Source organism: Artibeus jamaicensis, unplaced genomic scaffold, assembly GCF_021234435.1.
Source record: "Artibeus jamaicensis isolate MK-2021 breed Jamaican fruit bat unplaced genomic scaffold, CSHL_Jam_final scaffold_833, whole genome shotgun sequence".
Lineage (NCBI taxonomy): Eukaryota > Metazoa > Chordata > Mammalia > Chiroptera > Phyllostomidae > Artibeus > Artibeus jamaicensis.
In genome coordinates, this window is record NW_026522056.1 from 21598637 (window position 1) to 21624427 (window position 25791).

Below are 25791 nucleotides of genomic sequence, written 5' to 3' on the forward strand. Positions count from 1 at the left end.
TTTCCTCCATTCTGTAGTTGTGGAAACTGAGGCACACACCATGTAAGTAATTCACCCCAAGTCACACAGCTAGTAAGTCCTAAGAATTGCTATTTAAATCCAGGCTGTTACCGTGAATCACTACACTACACTGGCTTTCTTGAAAAAGAATTATGTCTCTCACAACTGTATGTGCAAGAAGACTGGGTGGCTCAAGGCAGTGATCCCTGGACTCGGGGCCAGAGGAATTACAGTCTTTTCTCTTTTTACTTGCCCTCAATCGAGAGGGTTGAGCTAAGTATACTTCTCAGTTTGTGGCACGTTCTTCCTTCTGACCCCTGCCTGCTCTCCTAGGTACAAGGGTAAGTGCTTCTTTTAAACCATAAGTCGCCCACCATATCTACCCATAACACTATTTGTAAAGGAATTGCTAGAAAGTGTGATCCGGCGCCCTCCCCAAATGGAGACAAACTGCCCTTGCTCACAGGGCGATTCTTTGCCTTCTGCTGTACGGCTCTTTGAGGCTCCCCAGCCTCCTCCCTTCATGTAAAACTGTCCAGGCTTCAATACCCACTGCCAATAAAAGGAAAAAAAAAACAATTCTTCAGCAATCACTGCCTTTGATTTTCCTTTTGGCATTTTGACAGTGGGCGGTTATGCCCTATAATCAAAGGGAAATATAAACCGGTCATCTCCTAGCAACTCACGGAAGATCACTGGCAGGGAGTAATTTGTGTGGCTGAGTCTCAGTCGGTATAATTCCCAAGCTGGAGGCCAGCAGAGGTCCTGCACTGGCCATCAGCTCTCTGCAGTGGTCTGCACATATAATAAACCGGGTTCTGACGAGCTTGCCGGAAGAGTGTGCACTGAGATGTCCCAAGCACGGGCAGTTTTATGTGAAAGAGACTGAGGAGTTTCATGATCTTTTCTGCAGTTGGTAAAAATCTAACTGCAATTCAAAATCATGCTGCTGCTCCGTAGCTTCCCTTTGCTGGAGCCTGCCCCCCAGCAATCTGATACAAGGGGACATCTGTCGCAGCATCCTTGCCTGCCCTGATGTTTACTCCTACGGGCTTCTCATCTGCCCCCTCCCCAGTCTGTGTGCCGGTAAGCCCAGTCAATCAAACTGAGCTCCTAATGGGTGTCAGGAAGCCGCTGCTCTCGGAGCCTTAGCACACGAAGCGAAGGTGCGATCAACACCAATTTACTCAGCCATCTGTGCGCGAAAGAAACAAATGTGGCTCTCAGAGGATGCATCCCATCTCTTCACAGACGATTTAGTACGGTCTTAAAAATTAGGTTATAAAAAGAGAGAACCTGGCTAGAGAATTTATCTGAATGAATGACCAGGGGAAGGAATGCTTCAGCCCCTAGTCACATGTAGCAACACCAAAGGAACATCCACTTTCAATAGCAGGAATAGTAACATTTTGGCCATTATGTGCCAGGTGTACCTCTAAGGGCTTTATGTATATTAATCACTGTTTTGTTCTACAATCCTAAGAGGCTGGCACCGTTATTATCCCTATTTATAGAGGAGGTTCAGGAAGAGGCTAAGTAAATTGCCTGAAGTTATCCACGTGGATGTGGTAAAATGGGCTTCTAACCCCGTGGTCTTGGCCCCAAAGTCTACCTTCCAGATCCCTGCACCTGCCCACCCCGGCAGGGGGCGTGGTCCTCACATGACTCTGTCTCATACCCGAGGGCAGAAGGTGACGCCACAGATGTTGAAAATAGCTTAATGATCTGGAACACAGACATTAGTTCCGAAATTGTGTCTGTTTCTATTTCTTCTAAAGAGGAAGAGGATTGCTTTCTGTCAGTCTATGGCCGTGTGGTTGGTACATAGAAAAGTACCCTCATTCTGAGCAGGCTAAAGACACACAAGAAAAGTGCTTGTTCTGCACCAGGGTCACAGGGCCCGGTGCACTGAGCATGAGCAGGCTCTGTAAAAAGCCTTCTGTTACAGAGCCCAGAAACACGCGAGGAGCAGTGAGTACTCATGAATTACCGGTTGAGCACTGCGCGGTTTTCATGTATTATTTAAGATTTCTGTCTCGAAGCCATTTTCAGCCAAGGGAGGGAGCTGTCACTCATGGAGACACACTTCAAAAGGACTCTGGGTCTATCTACATTTTCAGTCCTTTCTATTTCAAATTACTGAGTGCCAGAAATTTTCTGCTCACTACACAAAGTAGTTTTTAATCTACTTATATAAAAAAAATTTTGAAGTACCACGAAGTGCTTTCTCTCCCAGTAAGTAAGAGCTTACCTTAAAAAGTAGAGTTAATTTTACCAGTACTTTTTCTGGTTTTTGAATTTCAGCCCCATTTTTATTCAGCCTTCATTATTCTGGGCTAAATTAAATTTTTTCCTCTTTAATCTGACAAACTATGTTATTTAATTTTTATCTGTTCCTTTGACCTTGGGCCTTTTCCCAACTTCATTATCTTTTTTTTTTTTTTTGAAGTGCAGAAGTTACCTCTTGGAGAGAAAAGCTATACATTGCTGGAGAGTAAATTAGTATTAAAAGAGAATGAATTTTGTGAAGTTACTTCTGTTTTGCCTTCTTGCCTGAAAGAACCCAACTTTATGCCTGTTAAGTCAGCATAAATATACTGATACCCCCTTTTACTCAATATTGCTCCCTTAGGGAAAAAATTATATATATATGCTTTCCAAAAGCAGTACAAAGCTAATGATTAATTAAAATAAATTTGGTTTTAGTTGCAAATAAACAAGAAAAATCTTGAGACTTCATAAAACCTGTCATGAGAAATGCCACCATAAAGTAGATATATTTTTAAACAATGATTCACAATCCTTTAACTCAGTGTCCAAAAAGCAATTCCTTATCTTTTCATAGAATCACGTGTGCTGATGATATGACTTAAATGGAAGTTGAAAATGATTTGAGAGACATGGGTAGCAAGATGGTATCACTAGTTATTGCTGTAAAACATATTTTTGCTTTGCAAATTGTGGGTTGCAAGTTCTGTGCGCAGATGAAGTAGAAAAGAGTCTGAAGGAAATTTAAGTACAGACAGATAAACATTAGGTTTGTGCAATGTGCTTGCTGTTACTCTACACGATGCCAGCTTAGTGTCTTCATGAAACTCAAGTACAGGCCAAGTACAGAGTCAGAGAGCTACAGGGGGCACCAGTGACACAAGCCGAGGCTCACTGTCAGACCCTGCTCAAAAGCATCCTACATCCCAGCCGCTGCTGGCTCCTCCCGTTATTCGGGATGCTCCTTTGGAAAGAAATTAAAGATAACCTGTTAAAATGCAAGTGTGCTATTGTAATAAGGCAATACCTCCGCACTCACCTTGACAAAACTCAAGGAAATTAAACGTAAGATAGGAAATCAGCCATATATGCATGCAAATAATGAGGGCTGGTATCAAGAAAGAAGTAACTTTTTCATTATCCTTAAGAAAGGTATACTTAAGAGAGGTAGTTATTCTACCCATTCACAGAATTTAACGTTGAGTTCCTAAGCTGTGGTGATGATTCCAAGTTTCACTGAGTTTCGTCAGCGCTGTTTGGAGTCAGTGCCCAGAATCAGAGTCCAGAGTCTGATCACGACTGTCTAGTTTCACACGGGCAGACATCAGTGGCAGACAGTGGCGTTCAGTAGAACACAGGGCAATATTAATGATGCCCTGCTGCAATAAGATAACACTGAGCCATTAGCAAATAATAATGATTATAGTTTCCATTGACCGAGCGAGAAAACACTGACTTGCTCCACTCTTAGACTTTTCTCTTGCCCTATTGCCCCCAACGCCAGTGTTTCCGGCAGCCGCCTAAGGGGTGAAGTCCTTAAAGTTGACTACCTCTTCGCATTTCCTAAAGAAAAAACCGATTTCAGCAATTCGTCATACTCATCCCTTCCCCAACTGCCCTGTGTGGGGCCCCCGGATGCCAGTGAGGAGGCGGAACCCCTCGGTAGACTCCACCCTGTGACTGGATTTCCTGCCTCTGAATCACATTCTCCTGATAACAGTCCTTGGTCTTCTGAGTTTACATTCTTAACGGTGGGAAAGAGAAAACATGTAAGATGAGAGATGGCAAGAAGTGCTCGAAGAAAAAAAAAGCTCTTAAGGATAAAGGAAATATGGAAGAGGACATTTTCTATGGGATGGTTAAGAATGGTCTCTGATGGGTGGTATTTGAGCATGGGCCTGAAAATATAAGGAGAGAGCTGGCCATGTGTAGGAGAAGTGTTCCTGCAGAGGAAAAACTCCGGTACCCTCTGGGCTGGGCACATTCAAGGAGCAGTGAGGGTCAGGGAGCCCTGAGTGGGGTGAGCAAAAAAAGAGGGTGGCAGCAATGAAGCCAGAGACAGAGTGAGGGCTCAGGGCATGGTGGACCCTGGTGAGGACGGCAGCTGGGAGGCCACTGAGGAGTCTTGAACAGGAGAATATGTGATCTCGCTCAGATTTTGGAGACAGCATTCTGAGGAACATTAGAATGCAGGTCATAGAGGTAGATGCGAGAAGACCAATCGTAAGGCTGCTGAAATATTTCCAAGTTAGTCTAAGGCCCAGGGGGCAAACACAAGGCCCGCAGACCGAGTCTGGCCCTGTATCTTGTTTTGTCTGGCCCGGCACCTTGTTTCTACCCGGCGGCAGCACTGAGCTCTTGCTTAGCTGTTAAGGAGTATTTACATTTACACAGTCCTGAAGTTACATTCAGCCCTTTGAAGGCAACTTCAAGGCTGATGTGGCCCTGGTGAAAATGAGTTTGACACCCCTGGTCTAAGGTGTGAGTGGTATTAGAGAAGGTGATGGAAAGTGTTTGGATTCTGGGTTTATTTTGAAGGAAGAAAGACTAGGATTTGCTCATAAATGAGAGGAAAGGTTGTAGGAGGAAATGTGAGTCAAACACCATGTCCCTGGCTTTGGTCTGGGCAACTGAAATGGTGACGCTGTTGACAGAGAAGTGAGATGCCACAGGAGGAACGGCTGGGTGGTGGGGTGGAGGAAGGGTCAGGTGCCTCATAGGCACCTAAGTGGACACCGCGACTAGGCAGCTGATACAGTCTGACATTCTGCTCTGTCCCTTAGAACTCATTTGAATGATTGTGTACAGCAAGAGACCATGTGAACTAAAACATCAATTAGACCCATAAATTTCCACCAAATATTCCAGTTGAACTTGAGAAACAAAATATCCATACAAACAAGTTGTCTAGATCTCTTTTCACAGTTCTATTTTACTGACTTGTAGAGGCATTAAATTGGTTTTAAAATAATCCCAAATAGCTGATTCGTAATATCCTTGCTATGTTTTGGACATATTTATTTGCAATTTGCTAATAGAGCAGTGACTCAGCTTTGCGCCTCTTAAAGTCCATCAGTGTTTGCGAGAAGAACCTGGTTCCTCTAAGATCCGTCAGGCAGCAGGGGCTCTGGGCAGCTCCACCGCCAGCCTCCCGCTCGCCTCCCACACAGTGCGGGCGGCAGACTGGCGCATGCTCACTTTGACATTAGCAGTCACGGCTAGTACCTAACTCAGCTTCCATAACTGGTATGACAGGGTATCTTATACACTCAACAAAGTCAAAACCAAAAACACTGGAAACTAACAACATGCATAGAGGCACGTAATGAAAATACACGTGCAAAAGAACTCAAGTGGTCGTTATGGGGAAAACACATTGACTCCATCTTGAAAGTTTAGGGTGAATGACGATCTAGTGTAAAACATAGGAACTCAGACACTCAATCAGCAATAGAAAAATTCCTCTCTATTATTTAACAAAAAGTGACATCGGCAATAACTTGGAACACTGTGCCCTTTGGCCCCTAACGGGATGTCATTGGGTGTCCCAGGATGAGAAACAGTAAGGCGTCCACAGCTACCTGGCCTCAGGACTGGGGCAGCACCCTGCATCTGAAGGGTTAGGCTTCCGAGTCTCTGGGTTAGGGACAGTTTTGTGAAAGCAAAGCCAAGATGACGATGGGGACCTTCGGTCCTAGCAACAAGAACTGCAGCATGCCAGAATTAACACAAGTTAGAGGTCTAGTTCCCTTAACTCCATGGATGAGGACACTGAGGCCAAAAGCTTCAGGTGACTTTGTCTCTCCCCTCAAGGCACTAATACTATGGTGACAAAGGTGGTATATATATAAGGAGTAAATAAAATGGCAGTCCCAGCAGGAGGCAGCAAGAGAGATGATGGTCAATGTCAAATGAAGGGCACATGTGCTAAGCCTGCAGAAGTGGGTGATGGGGCCAGCCTGGGGGGATGGGAAGAGCTTCTTGAACCAAACTTTGAAAAGCAGGTATGTGCAGCTTTGACAAGGGAAACAGGATTTGGGGGACATCAAAGATATTAAAGGGAACATGAAGGTTTATGATAGGAAACGAGGTCGGTTTCCCTGCTGAGTCACATAGGGATATTCTCTTTAATGCAGGTATGTGGCCAGGCTATAATTTACTTATTTTCATTTCATTTAAAAAGTAACAAAAATGCATCACAAACAGTTGGAATATTGGAGAAGTCACCGATAGCAACTCCTACCTTATTACAAACAATTAGTCTTTCTTTGAAATCTGCCATTTGGTTTCAACAACACGTAAGCTCCTTTATTGTAAATTTAGTTTTCTTTATGAGAAAAAAAAAGCTGGAGAGACCTTTGGTTCATAATAAGGAAGGAATTGAAATTTCTGACAAACAAAAGCAGAGGAATTCAAGTTTATACATAGTCAGTTCGGACGTTTGTTTTAAGTGTTGATATACAGAATATTTAAAAATCTGCAAGGAGAAGTAAAAGAGAGAAAGCAACATTCATACACAGGAAGATATAGATACAAATATCACTAAAGTTTGGAAATCCTGACATACTGTTCTAATACAGTTTTTAAAATATAGTATATGAAAACCATGATAAAGGCAATATTAAACTGCCTTGAAAGTATTTTCATTGTATCTTTGAAAGATGCTCATTTTGAAAATACTTGCATTGTAGGGCCTCTCCCCCTTGCTTTAACAATGTGCAGGTTGTCGTCAGCAGGACTGGGAAAGCACCAAGGCAGGAGGAAGGTGGGGGAGGGCCGCAGGCATCTCAGCCAGTGGAAAGAACAGGGAGGTAATTCCAGGGAGAACTCAAAATAGCTAGTTAGTCTTTTGCCAAATATATATGAAGTAATTTACTTTTTATAAGGCTCATTCGGTGGAATAAACTGATTTCAGTTTTTAATGTTTCTGTGATTATAACTAAGCCATGACTCACCCGTCCGATGGCTCACTCTTCCTCTCGCGACTACACCTTCGTAATCAGGATGAACGAGAAATCAGTGGAGCCACAACGGGCGGTGCTCGCAGAGTAAACAAGTGCCGTCTGCGCTTCCTGTCTTTGTATTTCGCGTGCATCTATGACAACATACTTTCTTGGCCGAATGCATTTATTATTCTGTGCACTATATATAAATTTCAGGGCTGGCGTGCACTAAGTGTGTGCCACGACCTCCATACATTCTTGAGGGCGCTGCTCTGCAGACCGATGAGCGTATTTACTCTTCATCCAGGAGCTTCTCCTCCTCGACGAAGTGAGAATCCATGTCACCTCAGCCTTCAATTCAGTGTCTGATTGTGTGGGAGCCGCCTCTGTGCAAAGGCAGGGAAGCCTGGGCTCCTGGACCAGGAACAGAGAGGGGCCCGGGGCAGCCTATGGTGGTGATCTAGACCCACAAACAGTCCGAGATGTCATGGGGAAGGGCACCAGAAGGCTGCCACCCTGTCATGCAGGTGTACCTTTCACACCCAAAATAGTGGTCACTCATTGGAACAGATTTGCAAAGAGCTTCGTTCCCGTATGAAATGTGTTTGAGGGTAGTTATAATACTCACAAACATTTTTAGTATTGCTCATTGCAGGGTGAACCATACCTTGACTGATCCAAATTACAGCAGTCCTATGCTCAAATTTTGGTCAATAACCAAGTTATCTATTATAAACTCTTGTAATCCTTCAGGTTCTTAGATCTGAGAAAGACATTATAGCACGGTGTTTAAGAACCCAAACTCTAAAGCCACATTGCCTGGGTTCCCAAACTTGACTCTGGTAGTTGATAACTGTGTGGCTTTGGGCATATTTCTTAACTTCTCTGAGTTTTCATTATTTTAATCAGTAAAATCCCAATAGCAGTTACTGTGATTGATTGTTGTGAGGATCAAATGAATTAATATATACATAAATACCGTCAGAACAGTTCTGGGCACATAGGAAGTGCTTACGTAAGAGCTATTATTTAAGTTCTCTGGCAAGCAGTTAATCAACATGCATAGCTATAAGAAACTTGTACATAAATACTCATCGCAGTACAGTTCAAAATAGCGAAAATCTAGAAGCAATCTGAACGTCCATGAGTAAGAAGTGGATGCACAAACTATGTTATATTCATACAATAGGACATTACACAGGAGGCAAAATGAACACTATAGAAATGGGCAACAATATGAATGAATCTTAGCAATATAATTATATCCAGCATGATGGCATCATCATAAAGACAAAACAACCAAATAAAATAAATATACTTGTACAAGATTATATATTTATATTTTTTCAGTGGAACCACGTAAAAAGAAAAATAAGAGAATGACCCACATAGGTTTGGAATGATAGTTACTGCAGGTGTGGAGGGGAAGGATGGAGTAATGGCTGAGGCCATCTGGGTAGATATAATTTCTTATCAGAGTCTACCTTTTGTTCTAGACGGTGGGTGTGTGGGTGTCTAATGATAAGGAAGAGAGGAAGGAAGAAGTAGGTGGGCCTATGACAAAATGTTGTCATGAACCAAGGATTATAATTTATCAGGTAGTATATACTTGAGACATACCCCCCAAAATAACAGCAATCATTGTTCACTGTTATATTCAAGTCCACTAATGTTATATCACAATTAATAAAGAGGTAAGAAGAGTCCAAAGATTGCTTCTCTGCATTGGGTTGATCTAATATTGGTTGAAATAAAGAGTCCTAAGATACATGTAAACACTTTATGTACTGAGCATTTTTCTAAAATAAATATTGTTATTAGTCTTCTCCTCTTGGAAAAACAAAATGACAGGCCATGACGGTGTTTAGAGTTCAGACAGCAAAGATGTTTTGTTTCAAATGTATGAAAGAAATCAGTAATTTACTACTGATTAAATCACTATGACAAGTATAACATATTTATGACTACTATCAACATTCAGAGATCCCAAATAACTTCTTAAATACACTTCACACTTCAGTCAACACCATCCTGCTGACAGCCAAAATTTCAACTCAGCCAACCTCAACTTTTGCTAGTGATTTTCAGGAACGAGTGTGGATTTGTTAGCCTGATCCCTCTAACTCCTTCAGAGAGCCGTCAAGGGAGGTGCACGTATCTCAGAAGGTATAGGGACACCATTGCTCTCAAGTAGGAAGAACTGAGAAAGGTCCCAGATAAACTAGGGAAAGCCAGGGCAGGGACCTGCAAGCTTCTTTGCTTGGCTCTGTCTAGGTGACAAACTGCTTTGTGATGGCAGTCATTCTCCCATGCCTATAAATGAGGACACTTTCATTCTATAACTGTTTACTGAGCGAATACTACCTACCAGATATTGGTAGGAGCTAAAGGAAAGATAACCGTAAAAAAAAGAAACACAGAAAAATACCATTAGTAGTGTCTGAGTATAGAATATATAATATTAAACTTCAAGTTCCTTGGTAGTAAATATGTCCAGTATATAGATCACACATCTCAGAAAATGTATTCCTAGGAGGTTTTAATAAGACAAAGAGAGGACTGGATAATAAATCTAACCACGAATGATAATAGTTTCTCTCTGAGGCTTTACCATCTGACAACCTGGAGGTGGTCCTATGCTGAGCAAGGAAGATAAAAACATCCTCATACAAGCTCCCAGGGAGACAGTGGGGCGGGGAAGCAGACCCTGTGTCTGTGTGTGCTGCTTTTCCTCCTCCCTAAATACCATGAGATCATCCACTTCGTGTCCATCACTGTCCTGGGGACATGAAGCAATGGTTAGTCCCTGCAGCACCGTTAACTGTCCTGTGCTCCCCTCTCCCGACTCTGGGTGCATTTGGCCTCCATAAAAATCCAGAGAACCAGAAAAGCTTATCCTCTGGTCCCCAAACCTTTTGGACACATGAACCCTGGGACCAAAATAGAGGCATATTGTACCTCCCAGAACTAGTATCTCTTGTTTTGAAGAAACACAGAGTTGAGAGAGAGGGAAATGTCCAGGGTAAACCTGAGGTTCTGCTTATACAATGCCTGGCTCTCAAAAATGTTTATTAATAAGCTAAATAATGAATGAATGGTGCCATTCTCTGGGGCAGGGAACACTGGAGAAATGGAGTGAGGTTTGGGGAGATGGGAAAATCAGGGACCCAGAACAAATTGGGAAAGAAATATGAACTATATTTGGATTACAGCTCAGACATACCGACTTAGAAACTGGGATAATTCGATGAGGGTCCAAGCTGCACTATACTTTTGATAATATTAGGTTCTTAAGCAAAATGCTAACATAAATACTTAAACTACATAAAATATGCCTTTTGAAACATTTACTGCATGTAAATTAATGTCATATGTACAGATAATTTTTCTGTGTTCATTAAAATAGCAACCCAAAGGATCTATTTTTGGCATTGCCTTGACCCAGAGTCAATCTGTATTTTCCGAAGGAAAAATAAATTGTTTCATCCCAAACATTCCATAACTCATACTTCTCCCTAATTTGTCTTTCTGAAGTCATTTTAAATTAACAATACATTTATCTCATAGTTGTCTGGCAAACAGTCACATATATGGAGTCAGAATGCGTGTTTAGTAAACATCCTAGTTCTGAAACTGCTGAAAAGGGGAACAGGCTGACCTAAAGTTTGGCGGTCACGGGTAGGGGCATCCACCACGTGAAAAACCAGGAGATGGCACAGTGCTCCCCAGGCTGTTGCAGTTCAGCAAGAGATGACGCGACTGAGTCAGCCGGTAAGAAATGCAATGAAAATACCGGCTCAGAACACAACGTGCTTAGCTCTTTTAGCCTTTTGTCTCCTCTCGGGCCAATAGCCTTTCCTCTTTGAAATACGAGACACGCAAAAGAATGTAACGTTCAGAATGCCAAACTGCATCCACAACCTGTCTGCTTTGAAGATCTTCTCTACTGCGGACTCTAACAGGAACAAAACAGTCAATGATCCTTGTCACCCACCATGTCCCTACCACCACCGCCCATGATGAAGACGTTTTTTTAAAAGGTGATGATAATTTTTTGACCCAAGTCTACTTCTATGCAAGTTGTTGGGGTGTAGATTTATAAAATGGATATGATTTTAGGCAAGTGAAATCCTAAACCGATCATGTCTGTTGAAGGACCCTTGAGATAATACGGGAAGAAGGCTGTATAAAGGAAGTTCTTTAGGTCCTATTTCTGGATTTAGTAAACAGGGCAGCTGAGAGGGGAAGGCAGCTTCAGATGACGGCTCGGACTCAGGTCACTACACATCCACGTCATTCTGATGCTATTAGAAACAGGGTTCTTCAAAAGTCTCTTTCTTCTGGATTTTAATATGTAAATGAGTCATTAAAATATGGACTTCCTATAGAAACTGCTTGATACCAATATACTCCAATCAGATTTAAAGCTTGGTAAATATTAGTCAACTAAATAAAAGAAGGGTTTAATGTAGGCAAATGCCAGATCATAAAAGGACAAGGATGAAAGGAATAAAGTGGGTAGAGATAAAAGGGAGGGGAAAGACAAGTAAGATTTAACCACATATGTTTAAAGTACCCAACAACATCTTCAAAGGTGTTTCCACCATGTGTAGGTTTAGCCTCCCTGTTAAATAAGGAAGGGTATTATGAAACAACAAAATCTTTGTTCAAGTGAGTTTCCCTAGTTCTCCACCGCATCATTTAAGTATAAATTTGTATATTGTTTTCTTTGCCTATTTTTGGTGTATTGAGTGAAAGTTTTAGCTTTAAATAGTGGCAGGGTCTGAGGACTATATTAGGTATAAAAAACAAAGAATGCTGGGAATATGCGAGTGGCTAAGAACTAGAAATGAAGTCACTGGGGTTGGCATTTTGCTGAACCAAAGGGCAACAGATACCACCCAGTGGCTTGCTGGATAATTTGGAAGCCTTAAAGCACTTCGTTCTGATGAGGGTTGTAAATCAAATTGTCAAAAACAGCACAGACCAAACATGGTGATGAAGATGATTTGACTTTGGGTGGTGGGCACACAACACAAGACACAGATCATGTGTCTTAGAAATGTACACTTGAAACCTGCATAATCTTATTAACTAATGTCACCCTAATACATTTAATAAAAAGAAAAAACAGTAAAAAAAAAAAACCAACATAGAGAAAGTCTCATTTGGATATCATGTTTCTTAAATTCAGGTTCATCTTAAGGGAATATTGAAACTTCCAGTTCCTACACTTATCCATCTGTCTTCCTGTCAATGCAAAGCATAAATTTGAATTATTTAAGAGAATTAACCCTAAAAGCCACTGGGATTAATTCCCTGAAATGAAAAAAAATCAGGGTCATGTCAGTAAGTTTTCTCATTGCTGCCGACACTCACTGGCGCTCAGGCTGCCCTTCCCACCAAACACAGTGACCTCACCTAGGCTCCCCTTAGCATGCAGGGACAGCCTTCCAAGCCCAGTCAGGAAGTCACATCCATGCCAAGCTAATGCATGGTCAAACACAAAAGAGGACATTCTTAAATCGAGGCAACGTGGCCCCAACAAGGGTACAAAAGTGGGACCGTAATCTTCCTTGATTTATACAACCACTGTTCACATTGCTCACTGATTTAATTATATTTTAATCGCACTGAGCTCACAGTCCACTACACTCCCTAGACTTACTTTAGATGAGGTTGTGAGAAATCAGTCTTTTCAACTTAATCATGAAATGGTTTGGTTTCACTAAGCCACAGAACTTCTTATTTATCCCTGTTGAAGTTTAATTCAGCCTGTCAATATAATCTGTCTCTGTACTTACTACCTATTCCTCTCTGGCACGCGTGCCTTCTGTAGAATTGATAAGCAGGCCACCCTTTTTTATATTTTATTTCCCAAAAATAAAAACGTTGAAGGCACACAGCCAGCAAAAAGCACTCCTAAAAACTTTTTGTTCACCCGGGATCCCCTATAGCACTTTCACACCTAGGACATAGAGATGGCATGACAGATTTTGCCACAGTTCATTCACCTCCTTGGCTAAATTTAGTCCTAGGTATTTTTGATACAATTATAAGTGGGACTATTTTCCTCACTTCTCTTTCTGATACTTAATTATTAATATATAGAAATGCAACTGATTTTTCCATATTTTTATGCTACAACTTTACTGAATGTATTAGTTTTAATAGTTCTTTGATGGAGTCTTAGGGAGTACTATATACAATCTTATGTCACCTGCAAACAGAGACAGTTTTACTTCTTCCAAATTAGGAAGGAAGAAGTAAATCGTTCTTTTGAATGATCAGAGATAATGCTGCTCCAAGTTGAAATGTATGGTCCTCTGCACAATGGTGCAGAGAAAGGAAGAAACTTTCACTTAGCAAACTAAACAGGAATGGCTGGTAGCAGGAGGTCATCACTCTGCAATTTGTCTCACGATTCTTTCTGTGACAGTTTATAGACATCTCTTTCCTCTAGCTATCACCCTGAGTTATAAGCCGTCAAAGGTAATGAAAGTGTTTTTAACAGACTAATTGTCACAACCTTTACATGTCACATTCCTTTAGGTTCAGTAGCAGTGACTTGGCTGGGCTAGGAGGGAACTGTTTGATTCAATAATTTCTTTAGTCCATCTTCTCTGTTTCCTGCTACATGGGAAGGGGGAAGCCTCGGCCCAAGGAAGGCTCTGTTACAGAAGCAAGAACACTGCCTAGAAAGCAGGATGCCCTTTTGATTCCATGATGTTGCCAAGTTGGGGATAGGGAAATTAGAAGTTGGGGAAAGATATACAAATGAACCTAACAAACCCATAAAATAATGTCCCCCAAAATAATGTATTTGCTGGATTGGAGATGGCTCGCAGCTGGGGGGAGGGGATAGGTCCGATCCTGCTGCTGTTGCTCCTGCTGAAGAAGATGACAATGACACTGGTATAGGCCCTTCGATGGCTGGGTATGGCAGAAGTGAGGTTTGAATGCAAGTCTGCCTGACTGTACGGCCTCTCCTTCCAACGCTATGCAGTTCACCTACAACACATGTTCCTGCATTCCAACTCCTCACACGTATCTGATAATGTGCCTGCCCCCCCAGACCTCCATTAGGTGTCTGATTTATTTTCATTAGGAATTCATTGGGGTTTTGATATACGTAATAGAAGTCAGTGGATTTTTTCTAGTACTGTAGTATCAAGTGACACAAAAGACCCTGTCTTTGAAAAGGTGTGTTTGTACATATTTAGATGTAACCTATAGTCATCCTTAAGTATGACAATATAAAAATGAAGGGTACCAAAGTAAAGTACTACAGCAACATGAAATCTCAAGACCATTTAATGTGTAAGGAAGTCAGTGTTTTTTCATGCTGACTTCCTTAGTTAAAGAAGAGAGTGATTAGTGATTAGTGATTTAAATACAGTTAAATAAGAGAGTGATTCACAGACTCGGGGGCTTTGGAACAGCGTCAGAAAGAAATTTACCTACCAGGTGATGGCCACTTACTTCTAACCAGTATAATCTTTATGGAAAATCTGTACTTTCATGAGCTTGCATTTCTAGCGACTCAAAAGGAAAATTGCTAGTTTCCTGGAAAAACATATGCTCTTCTTCAGGAAACTTTTTTCAGGCACTGGGAAATTTGGTATTTTTAAAAAGAATACTTCATATATTCTTGTGAAAATAACCAATGGCCTCGTGTGCTTTGGGTCTTCCCTATTTATCATCTTCAAATGATGCGAAATACGTTCAGACCCCAGCATCCACGCATAAAGGCTGGGGATCATTTAGCTCCTGAATACTAAGGCCCCACCTCCAGCCCCACAAGTTCAGGCATGTGGGGGAATTTGGAGTTCTCATGGTGAGGCCCCCACTGTTGGCTGTGACTGGTAAGCCCCAGTCAGGGTGGAGGCATCTCAGAGTTGGCATCATACACTGGCTGTAAATTAAGAGTAACCATTCACGGCAGGGGATGAGGTGGGTTCTTAGGCTTCCAAACTCAGGGACTGTAAAGGACAAAATAAACTGCTGGGTGTATTTCTGTGCATATTTCAAAGCAGCAATTTTGACATAGTAATAAAAAGATAAATAAAAATAAAAGTCATCAACCTAAACTAAGTCATGTGACTATAATTAAAAAATGAAATCACTGGGCACTTATGAGTACTTCTAATCCTACTATAGTCAGAAAGAGAGAGAGAAAGAGAAATGTATTGTCCATTCAGGGTAGTTTGTCCAGAAACAGTGGTTCACATGACCCCATTTTAAGTAAACTCAGGTTCAATCTGGTGCATAACCTTAATATGCATCATTTTTTACTTCTTGTGTTTAACATATATCTCTGAAAAATCATACATCCCTCAATGTTTTCTTACCATTTAGATGGTACGTCTCTTATTCTGAACAATGTATGAGCTATGAATAGGTTGATTTCAAAATAGCCCTAGCCATTATTGGATTAAAATTATTCCATGAAAAACCTCTTGGGCAACTTCTCACATGAACCAGGCTGAAACTTAGTCCTATAGATTTTTAGATAGCCTTGGTGCTTCTAAATTCAAGTCTACAAAAATAAAACGACACGCAGAGTTCTTGGCTGAAACTGAGGAAAGGATTTGCCTCTGCGCCCCTGCAGAAGGAGCTGCCTGAAAATCAAAAGAGTTCGAGCAGAATGACAAGATTATGGGCACCAAGTCACGTCGGTGCCTAGGCAAGAACAATCAAACGCCTTCTTAGGGCCCTCATTCAGAAGTTCAATTAGCCAGTCCACTGCCAAATACATGTTGAGAATCACAGGCTGCCCCGATCCATAGAAAATGGGGTGTCTGCTAACGGAAAGAAACTCCAGCAGAACTAAAAGACTGCGGACACAAACTGATGTTGGTTCCCATCCGTGATCAACCAACACAACCTTCGGCCATAGGCATGTCAGGAATGGTGCTGCTCTGACCCAAACGAGAAGCCAATCTGCTGCCACACACAAATTGGGACACCTACAAAGTTTCCTTCTGTATAAAACTCAGGCGAGAGCTGAATTTAAGTAAACGCAGCTCCACACTCCCTGTTGACAGTTATTTTGACACCAATGCAGAGTTCTTGTTCAGGGTTTATCTGCTGAGGTCCAAGGTAGTCTGCATTGTTTTATCGTCAGTTTTCGCAGTCTTGGCCCTGGTTCAATTCCAATTTAAGGACATAATTGAAATACTGTCTCTTCTGGTAGCATGGAAACACTCTAGGAATTTGATGCTTTCCAGAATAATCTGGGCTTGTTATATAAGTATACTCAAAGGCACTTTTTCAGAACAGAACAAAAGAGATTAGACTCGCTTCAGTTTAAATTGTCTCAAGAGAGTTCTCAGCTGTGGATTTGTTAATGGCTTTAGTACAAATAATGGGAAATAGAATCATGCATTTTTATTAGTCACCCAAGAAGCTTTTTGGTTTCAGGTTCTTCTGCAGGGCTCAGTTACCACGGCTCTTCTTTCAACAACTTGGAAAATGTCTTGTCTGATTAGGAAGTTAGTCATTTCACATTTTTACATCTACAACAACGTGAAGTCCAAAAACCTCACAAATTATATTTATAAGTAACAGGATCCATCGCTCTAAAGATGAAAGCTAAAGGATTTGTGGCGCCGGTCTTTGTCCCGGCTAATCCTATTTCACTTTTTGAGTGTGGGACATTTGGTAAATATGTGCAGTGAATTCAAACAACAAATGTTGATGATTAGTTCTCTAACTTGGTTATAAAAGCACTATCATTTTTTTGCGAGTAGATTTTGTACCCTGAGAGCCTCACCTTCGAAGCATGTTTGATATTTTTCTCAGTCAGTAGTGTTCCAGCCCATTCTCTCTGTCATTCAGTTTTAAACCTTAAACAAGTTTCAAACATGGAGTGTCCTGAAAAAGGGTAATGAGTAGAATTTGGGGAATGGCCTTCCAGCCCTCAGTTTCGGGAGAATGTTTATGCCTTCTTGTTTTAGCCGTGGCCTCCGCCTTGGTCACAGGCATCCCCTGAGGTTTTTCCTTTCCATTTGTTTTGTCCATTTAAGGTTAACATATTAGGAGTTTTGCTACTGAGAGATTAAAATAAATAGTTTGACGGAGCTTTCTCAAGGCTCCTGCGTGGACCACTGCCTTTCTCCCTGGCTTCATTGGCATCTCTTTGATATAGGTGGTAGGAGGGCTACCAAGCAGAGTTTCTTAGCAACATGTCCTATTTTTCTGTGTGTTCTGGAAATAAAATGTGGGAGGGGGGATGCGCCTATTTATTTGTATGCACTCTAAGATAAGGGATAAAATTTGTCATGATAAAGTTTCCCCCAATCATATTTTGAAGCCAGTTGGCCTATGAAATTTTCTTGTAAAGTCTGCTGTAACATCACAGTACTAGATGCTCAGTGTCCAATAGGATACTGAACACAGTCAGGTGATACCAAAACGCTATGAAACAAGAATATCACCTGCAGCGTTCTCAGTTTGTAACTCTAAAAAACAAATGGGGATGAATATCAACACTATGATTTTAGTCATTCTGTATGTTCATTGCCCTCGTATTTCTTGAGTACCAAGGTATTAGTTAATTCAATCTAGTCATAAAAGATAAAATCCTTTTCCTCTTCATTCAGAATTATATCTCATAAAAAAAGAATTATATCTCATATCATTAAGAATATTTTTTTCATGTTATTCTATTTCACCATTTCCCGCTCTCCCCAAGGTGGAAGAAAAGATAGGTTCTTCCTATCTTCCAAGGTGGAAGAAAAGATTATATGTAGGTGTTCATATTTCAATTAAATTATTTGAATTTCACAGTAGTCTTGAACAAAACCAAGCTTTCTATCAGAGGTGAACTTCAATGGCCATATTGAAAGAAAATGAGGAATGATGAATAGACCAGACGCATGAAGACAGGAGAAACATTCTGAACAATGGAGAGGACAAGAACCCAGGCAGCCGGATATAAAAACAAAAACAAAAAACAGGAAGCTCACTTGGTGCTCTTTACACAGACTAAAGAAAAACATTTATCGGAAGTCTTTCTTGACAAATCATGACAGGTGATTTCATTTCAATGTTATCCCCACTCGTCCATAAAGTTTAAACAATTTTATAGATTACTAGATGTTAGAGAGCTCATGCACATTCAGACTCAGCGTGCTATTGGGCAAGTTCCTATCCATCTTACCGTAGGCCCTACCCAGGAGCAAAGGCAAGTGGCTGGGGTTAAACATCTCAGAGAGCTCATGCTTTTGCAAGATTTGCTTCCTATGAGAGCATGTCCTTCTCTTTGGTCTCAGAGTTGGATACATCAGAAACTCTGAAAACGGGCTAAGACAGTGTGCCAGAGAAGGAAGTATGTCATCTCACACATCATAAAATAATACACCATTTTTCACAACAAGCACCATTCTGCCAACCATTTCTCGTGAATTAATCTCAACTGTTATACATCGAACACTTTGTTGGGGAAAACCACAGTATTTGATACTGAAACAGAAATGGATTTTACAGCGACCCTTTATTTCCTGCATCTTCAAAATAGATGAATCTTACCTTCCTTGACTATTTGTTCAAAATATATAAAAAATATATTAAATATGCCCTGGTAATAAATTAAGCCAGTAATAAATTGAATATAATAGATTGAATAATGTATGGTAATGATTTCCTAGGTATATTTTCAATTTCTGAAAAGCCACACTTAACAACTAATGTTCTTTTCAGGCTTAAAAAACAAAACCTGTTAGTATAAATGTTTATAAAAGAAACTGAATTTTTTAAAATGAGAACATCTCTCCATTTTCAGCCATTAAAGGTCACCATTAAATAAAAACTGAAGTTCATGGTTATGATCATAGGACCAATAATAACTGAAGTTTAACTTCAACGGAATTATAAATTCTGCTCAACTTATTAGATTCTGATTTAAACAAGACTAATGATAACGTGATGTTAACTCACAGGTACACCAAAAGCAGAACAAAAACCAACCCTACTTCCATGCTATTTTGTGCCACGTGCTAGTGAACAAATTAACACATCATTTTTTCCCTACAGGAAAACTGAAGACTTTAATAACAAACCCTCCAAGGTCAGAATGAATACAGGTATGCCCTCTCTGTTAGTTTTCAACTTTCCAGCCTTGCTCTCTAAAAGTCATCTTTGCCCTAAATCATTAGTTTAGCCCTCTGCTGACCCTAACTGTAATACTGAGTTTCTGATTGGATGGATAGTGAAAATTCGTTACTCAATTCTTTGTCTTTGTGCTTTGACCTTTTAGAAATCGGAAGTAGAATTTATGGCTTTATCTACTCTTACTCCCTTTTTCTGTGAGTCACATCATGAAATTTATTCCCACATACCCTAGGAAGAGGGAGTATGTCACGTGCATGCATACATTTGAAATCCCTCTTAGAGTCGGCTAAATTCAGAGGCAAGTTGCTCTAGCAGAAAATATTTAGTTTTCCAGTCTATCAACTCTTTAGGTTGACAGTCAGCAGCTACTGCCAAAGATTCCTATGAAATCAACTTAATGATTCCTATGAAATCAACTTAATCCATAGGCACACTACACCCGAAGTCATAAGCATTAACATTTCGAGATGTGAGAACAGTATCTTCAGTTAGTTTAACAACATGGATACCTCTTTACTCTGTGTTTCCTATCTATAAGAAATCACTAAAAAGTTTGCTGTGTCTTGTTGTCAAAGGGCCTCATGGGAGGATTAGCAGCCACTGGTGAGAACCAGTATCTGATCCCTAGACCAGGTGTAGCCCCGTGCCCCACTGCCCATGATTCTGTGGCTACTCTCAGCAGAAACCTGCTCTGACTGACCTCTGGACTCTAGGCCACCTGGCCCCTAAGGACGTAGTCCACCATAGATGCACAGAGCAACAGGTAAGATAGGATACTGGAGACAGTCCCACTATACAAGGAAGACCCAGAAATGAAGAGAAATTATAACACCAGAAATGTAAAGGCATTTGGACAATCAGAGGTGTGGGAACTGGACATGGAAAATGAGAGAAGAAATAACATTAGATAAAGGAGATTCAAGAAAGTAAACAGGATAGACAGCCCAAAGCTGAACTAGGGTAAGTCATGGGAAACTGCAGTCACTCCAGCGGCAGAACGTCCGTCCTCACGAGGAAGTTGTGTTTCCACAGCTAATGGTAACCGTAGGAAGTCACGGAGTTTGCATAATTGTTCTCAGGCATCTCCTCACAGGCTTAAGTTGTCTTAAAATATAACTTCCTAATATCCTTCACTTTGTACAGTACTTATTTTCTTATTTATTATAACCCTATTATAACAGAGGTACAGTATGTGATTATACCATATCATGTACAATGCATTCAATAATTAATCTCCCTAGTCATAGAATTCAATCCCTAACAGCAAAGTAGGCAAATAGAAATTCATATATTTGTTATGTCTCTGGGGTCCTTGAGCTGAGTTACTGCTATAGCAGCTTGGACATTACCCCCTAAGCTTCCTCTCATTTAAAAAGAATGAGTGGGACTCTACCTAGAATGCTAATGTGCACAGTTATTTTGTTTATATGGGTGAACCTACATATACATATACATGTAAAACATGCTATTTAAACTTACACATATAAAACTGGTAAGAAGTGACGAACCCTCAGTTTAAAATTTCAAACTAACACTACAGTGTTGCTTAAAAACATGCCACTTTTAAAAACATGTGAGAACACTGCAGTAGGAAGGTGTAGAAAGCGTTGTTGCTGTACACAGAACAAAGTAAAAATGAGTAAATACTCAAATATCTAACAAATAAAGTTACTCTTCATCATCTCCCTGCCAATCATTGAAGATATATATATTACTATTTAAATATCTATATGCTGTCCATAACCAAGGTTTAAAAAAAGATTATTTTAAAGCAAAGCAGCTTTTTGTTTTTGGTCAAATACATAATAAATGAGCCAAAGGAACTGTATTCATTTTTCACACTGAAGGGTTTGAGATATGTATAAAAACACAGGGCCCAGCACAAATAATACCATTTTTAATTACAAAATCATAAGCATGTAATTCCATGACATAACAATATCACACTCAAGCATACCACATAATATTTTAGGTGAAATGTTCAATTTGAAACTATAAACTATTACACCCATATTATCAAACTGTCAGCCACACTCATTGGGCATTACTTCTGCCAGACCCTGTATATATATAAAACATGGCATATTTCCACTCGAAGAATTTGTGGACCATTATTCTCTAATCTTAGCAAATCTTAGCTGTAGAAGAACATAAAGAGAGAAAGACATGAAATAATTTATTGTAGGTGATGGGCCCACATGCGTGTTTTTGTCCATGGAAGCAGCTTCCAAGAGTCTTGGGAGGAAGAGGGTGCAAGTCATCCATGACCATAGCCCTGCTGGTCACCAATAGTGTGAGGTGAGAGTGGCATTAGGATCATTCAGAATGACCTAAAGTATGCAGGACAGCATCCTCATTCTGAGGTCTTAAAACTGTCTTCGGGAAATCACAGCAAGTATCAACACACGCATGTAAGTAAAAACAGAATATAATAGACTTCTCTGTTCCAGAAATTTCACAAGTGCCTCAACTTGTCAAATTAAGCTCTTTATGAAACTGTTAATGAAGACAGACCCTCCATTTATTTAGCCCAGGTCTCAGAGTTACTTAAAATGCAGAAATGATTTCACCCAGGGGCCCCCACACGCTCTTGGATGACAACGCCAAGATGTCTCAGCCATGTGTCCTGCACCCTCGAGCCAAAAGAACTATCTAACAGTAGCATTTACCAAGTGGCTAGGTGCAAACAACTTAATAAGTACTTACATTCTGTCAACTCAGAAGCAATCTGGAAAAATAACATACTTAAGTTGAAAAAATAACCATTTTTATTTTATTCTTTATGACCATAGTTATTAGCGGAATGTGTGTGCTTATTGAGCACTGCAGAGTGCCGCAGCCCTTGGGGTTAGATTACCCATGACCACTCTCATGTACTGGTCCAAAACGACTTCTGTGGTGTACCGCCTTTTGTCACAACCATCACCAAAAACCCAACCTCTCCAAGATATGGAATCATCTAAAGAAAGATAGCACAGTCTTTACTATGTTGAAACTGGGAACCACCTCAGGCTAGCAGTTCATGCAATACCTGATAGACATCACTGAGTTTTTCTCAAAAATGTAAAATACCGTTCAAAACCCTCAGGAATCAACTGGGGTTGCCTGGGGCATTTGAACACAGTTGGGGAGCCATGGGTTTCACCAGTGACCCTGACCTCCTCACCCTGAAATCCTCCCTTTCCATCTATCCGACTGCTTGTTGGATGCTCAGAATCAAACAGAACTGAAAAATAAAATCTCGTCCAGAGCCTTCAGTTTACACTTTCAACACCCTTGACTGCACAACCATTGCAGAGACCATCGTGGCTGCCGCACACTGCAGAGTCGATAGTGACATTACCCCCATTCGATCAGAAACACTCATTGCTCGTAGCTTTCTTCCATTGGCAGAGCTTGCTACATCCTATTGGTGCCTCTCTTAAAGACTTTTTAGTTGTATGTTTCCACCATTCTGTGTCTTTCTGTGTCTGGTCTTGAATTATAGTCTTGATTTGACTTACTCTCTCTTGTTGTTGCAAGTCATTTTTCTGTTTTAATTATTATCTGTGTTAGAAAATTATTATTTTAAACATGTTTAAGAAATTCTATTTTGACATGAGAACCGTTCTACCAATTTTAAGGTCTACTGACCTTACTACTTGTGATTTTATCACAAATTAACTGAATCATACTTCTAAGTACTCCTAAGTTCCCTCATGTCCAATAACAAAGTGGATACTATTCCTTAAGAAATAAAGAAAAGTATAAATATCTAATCGCTATGTTATACTCATAAAACTAATATGTTTATGTCAACTGTAATTAAAAAATATAAATATATTTTTAAAAAATAAAGAAAAAGAAAAATTAAAACAGCATGTGGCAATATATAATGATTATTTATCATATTGATGGTTACATTATTTGGCTTTCTTGTTACAACTTTCAAAAAGAATTAAATTATAGTTTATTTTGGCCCCAGGAGAATAAGAAAAACTATTTATTGCACATTCCATATACAAAGGAATGTGGGAATGGAATTGGAATCTGTTCATAAATAGAACATCAACCTTCCAATTGTAAAAGTCTTGTAACTCTAAGCCTATATCACATTATAATAGTTGGTACATTTTTACTTACTTTGCTTCATGCTATGATTTGCATACATGTAAATATACTTTGCTTCATGCTGTGATTTGCATACATGTTTATACTACATGTTGAAAAGTATAAACAAATTAATTTTTAAATGATCATTTCAATACTGTATAAATATATATATGAATATTATCTTTGATTTCAATTAGGCTAATTATTTCCACAACTAATAACAATGTGGGAAGACATACAATTTCCAAAATTCTGTTTCTTTATGAATCGTGTATATCAACTATATTATGCTTATATCATTTAATAACATTTACTTCAAGAGGTACTTAAAAACTATCTTCAGAAATCGTAATAGCTAAAATACAGTAAACCTAAATGATGGATATAAAAGTATATTATACTATGGCTCTCAACTCTGAGGTAGAGGTTCTCCATGACTCTAAAAGCTAGTTACACTGCTCATAAATTTAATAGTTGAATTTAAATGGTATAAACAAAGTTGAGTTTTATACTTGTGTTTCATTAAAGAAAAAGCATAAAATGTTAAGTAAATCTGATTTTTTTTTAACTAAGACATTGGCATTTATTTCTAAAACAGACCGCTGCTTTTTGCTTTGGTTTGATTTTGTTTGCTCTGGTCCGGGCGGTTGTAAGATTTGCATTGGATTCCATGGTTGCTAACTCTGACCGTTCATGTTTCTCATGGGCATCTGGCACATTCCACTTGAAATGCATGATGTTGCATGTGCTTTGTCCTTTGCTGCGGCCTCTGCTATGTCATTTTTTTTGCTTCCAGATAGCGGTGGGTGTGCTCGCAAACGTGCTGCCATGTCTGTTACATTAACATCTGTGAAGAGAGTTCAAAGTTCTCCAAACCTGTTGGCTGCAGGTAGAATATCACTAACTCACCGAATGTCACACTTGAATGGCTTTATCTGACCTTTCTCTCCTTCCAGAATTATCTTGTTTGGATGAAGAAAGTGACTCTAAATACCTTGTTAATGTCTCAACAAGTTCTTATTTTTCTTGTCTCAAGAATAGCTCCTATCCCTTCTGTGTTTGTTCTAAAAATAAAAAAAAAACTAAAGGAAACTGATATCTTGTAGAAAACATTTTTAAAATCTAATTAAAAACACCCATCACTTGCCAAAATGTGTTGAGTAACTGCAAGTGTTAATAACTATTTCAGTTTTTGTCTCTTATGAACTAAGGTTACCTAACATTTAATCAAGATAACTCATAGGTGCTTTTGATGTTTTTTAAGCTAAAAACTGTTGAGGGGTAGGGACCTAGGGCATCAGAAAGAGGGATTTGTAGGAAATTGTGTTTATTAATTCACCGAAGGCTGCAAGCAGAATGGTAGATTATTTGTTTTGAAAGAGACCTTAAGCCTTTCTTTAACCCAGTCAGCAAAGATCCTTCTAGTACAGATTTTTTAACATGTTGGCATGATTAAGATTAACATGCAACCGTAGGTAGAAATATACTCTGGGAAGTAAGCAGGAATGTGCTATTTCAGCATCCACTCAGGTGGGTATCTCTATAATAATGTCTGCCGGAACTTACCTGTGCTTGTACACACAGTCCCTCCGAGAGGGAAAGCTGCTGTGGAAGGTCAAAGTGAGCCTGGCGGTCCCAGGGACTCTAGACCCAGAAACACACCTACCCCTTTTGGTGACTGACTGATTGGTTTGACTGTCAATTGATTATTTGCCTGGTTCCTTGTTTTCATTTCTATTTGTGGAGTTTGGGAGCAAAAGTGGAAAAGGCACAGAGAGGGTTTAAATAATTGTAATTCTCACTGTGCATGTCACTGTCTTTCACACACGTACATTTAGTAGTTAGTTAAATGCCCAGGGCGTCCTTGGTTTTCAAGGCCCTCGATCCTAAACTACCCAGCTGTGTTGTGGAAAAACAAGCTTCCACTGCTGCCCACCACCTCCAATCCACGAGTGGATTTCAATGTCCAAGTTTAATGCCAGGCCAGGTGGTTCCCAAAGTTTTTTCAAAATACTAGCTTCATTGCAATGTATGTAGTACGATTTCAGTTTGGTTTAAAAATCTTTATATATATATATATATTTGTACATATTTGCTCATGTGTATATGAGGATGAAACAATGTTAGAGAAACTACAAATGTGTTTACATGGAATACATGAGGGAAATGAGAAAATAAATAAAGTCCAGAGCCATCAGATTATCAAAATGTCTGTACCAAGAATATCACTGACATTTCAACCAAGTAAAATTGTAGCCCACGCCGCCCAGACGTGGACCGCTGGCCGACACACCCGCTGGGGAATGTGGCACCGATTCAACAACGCCAAACTCTTATTTATGAACGGAACCACAATAACAGTGATTGGATTCGA

General features: G+C 40.0%; 1 protein-coding gene across 23 annotated transcripts in view; it reads left to right on the plus strand.

Moving 5' to 3' along the window:
* Positions 1 to 25791, plus strand: part of SORBS2 (sorbin and SH3 domain containing 2) — a 224829-nt gene that overhangs the window by 119967 nt on the left and 79071 nt on the right. For 18 of the 23 annotated variants that reach the window (XM_053659830.1, XM_053659849.1, XM_053659834.1 and 15 more), the window contains 2 exons: positions 19248 to 19297; positions 24214 to 24306. In XM_053659830.1, coding sequence (XP_053515805.1) covers positions 19288 to 19297; positions 24214 to 24306 — 103 coding nt within the window. In that variant the 5' untranslated portion in view covers positions 19248 to 19287. Of the gene's footprint in view, positions 1 to 18022; positions 18248 to 19247; positions 19298 to 24213; positions 24307 to 25791 lie in introns of those variants that run through there. The other 5 variants (XM_053659838.1, XM_053659837.1, XM_053659836.1 and 2 more) reach the window with 3 other exon arrangements.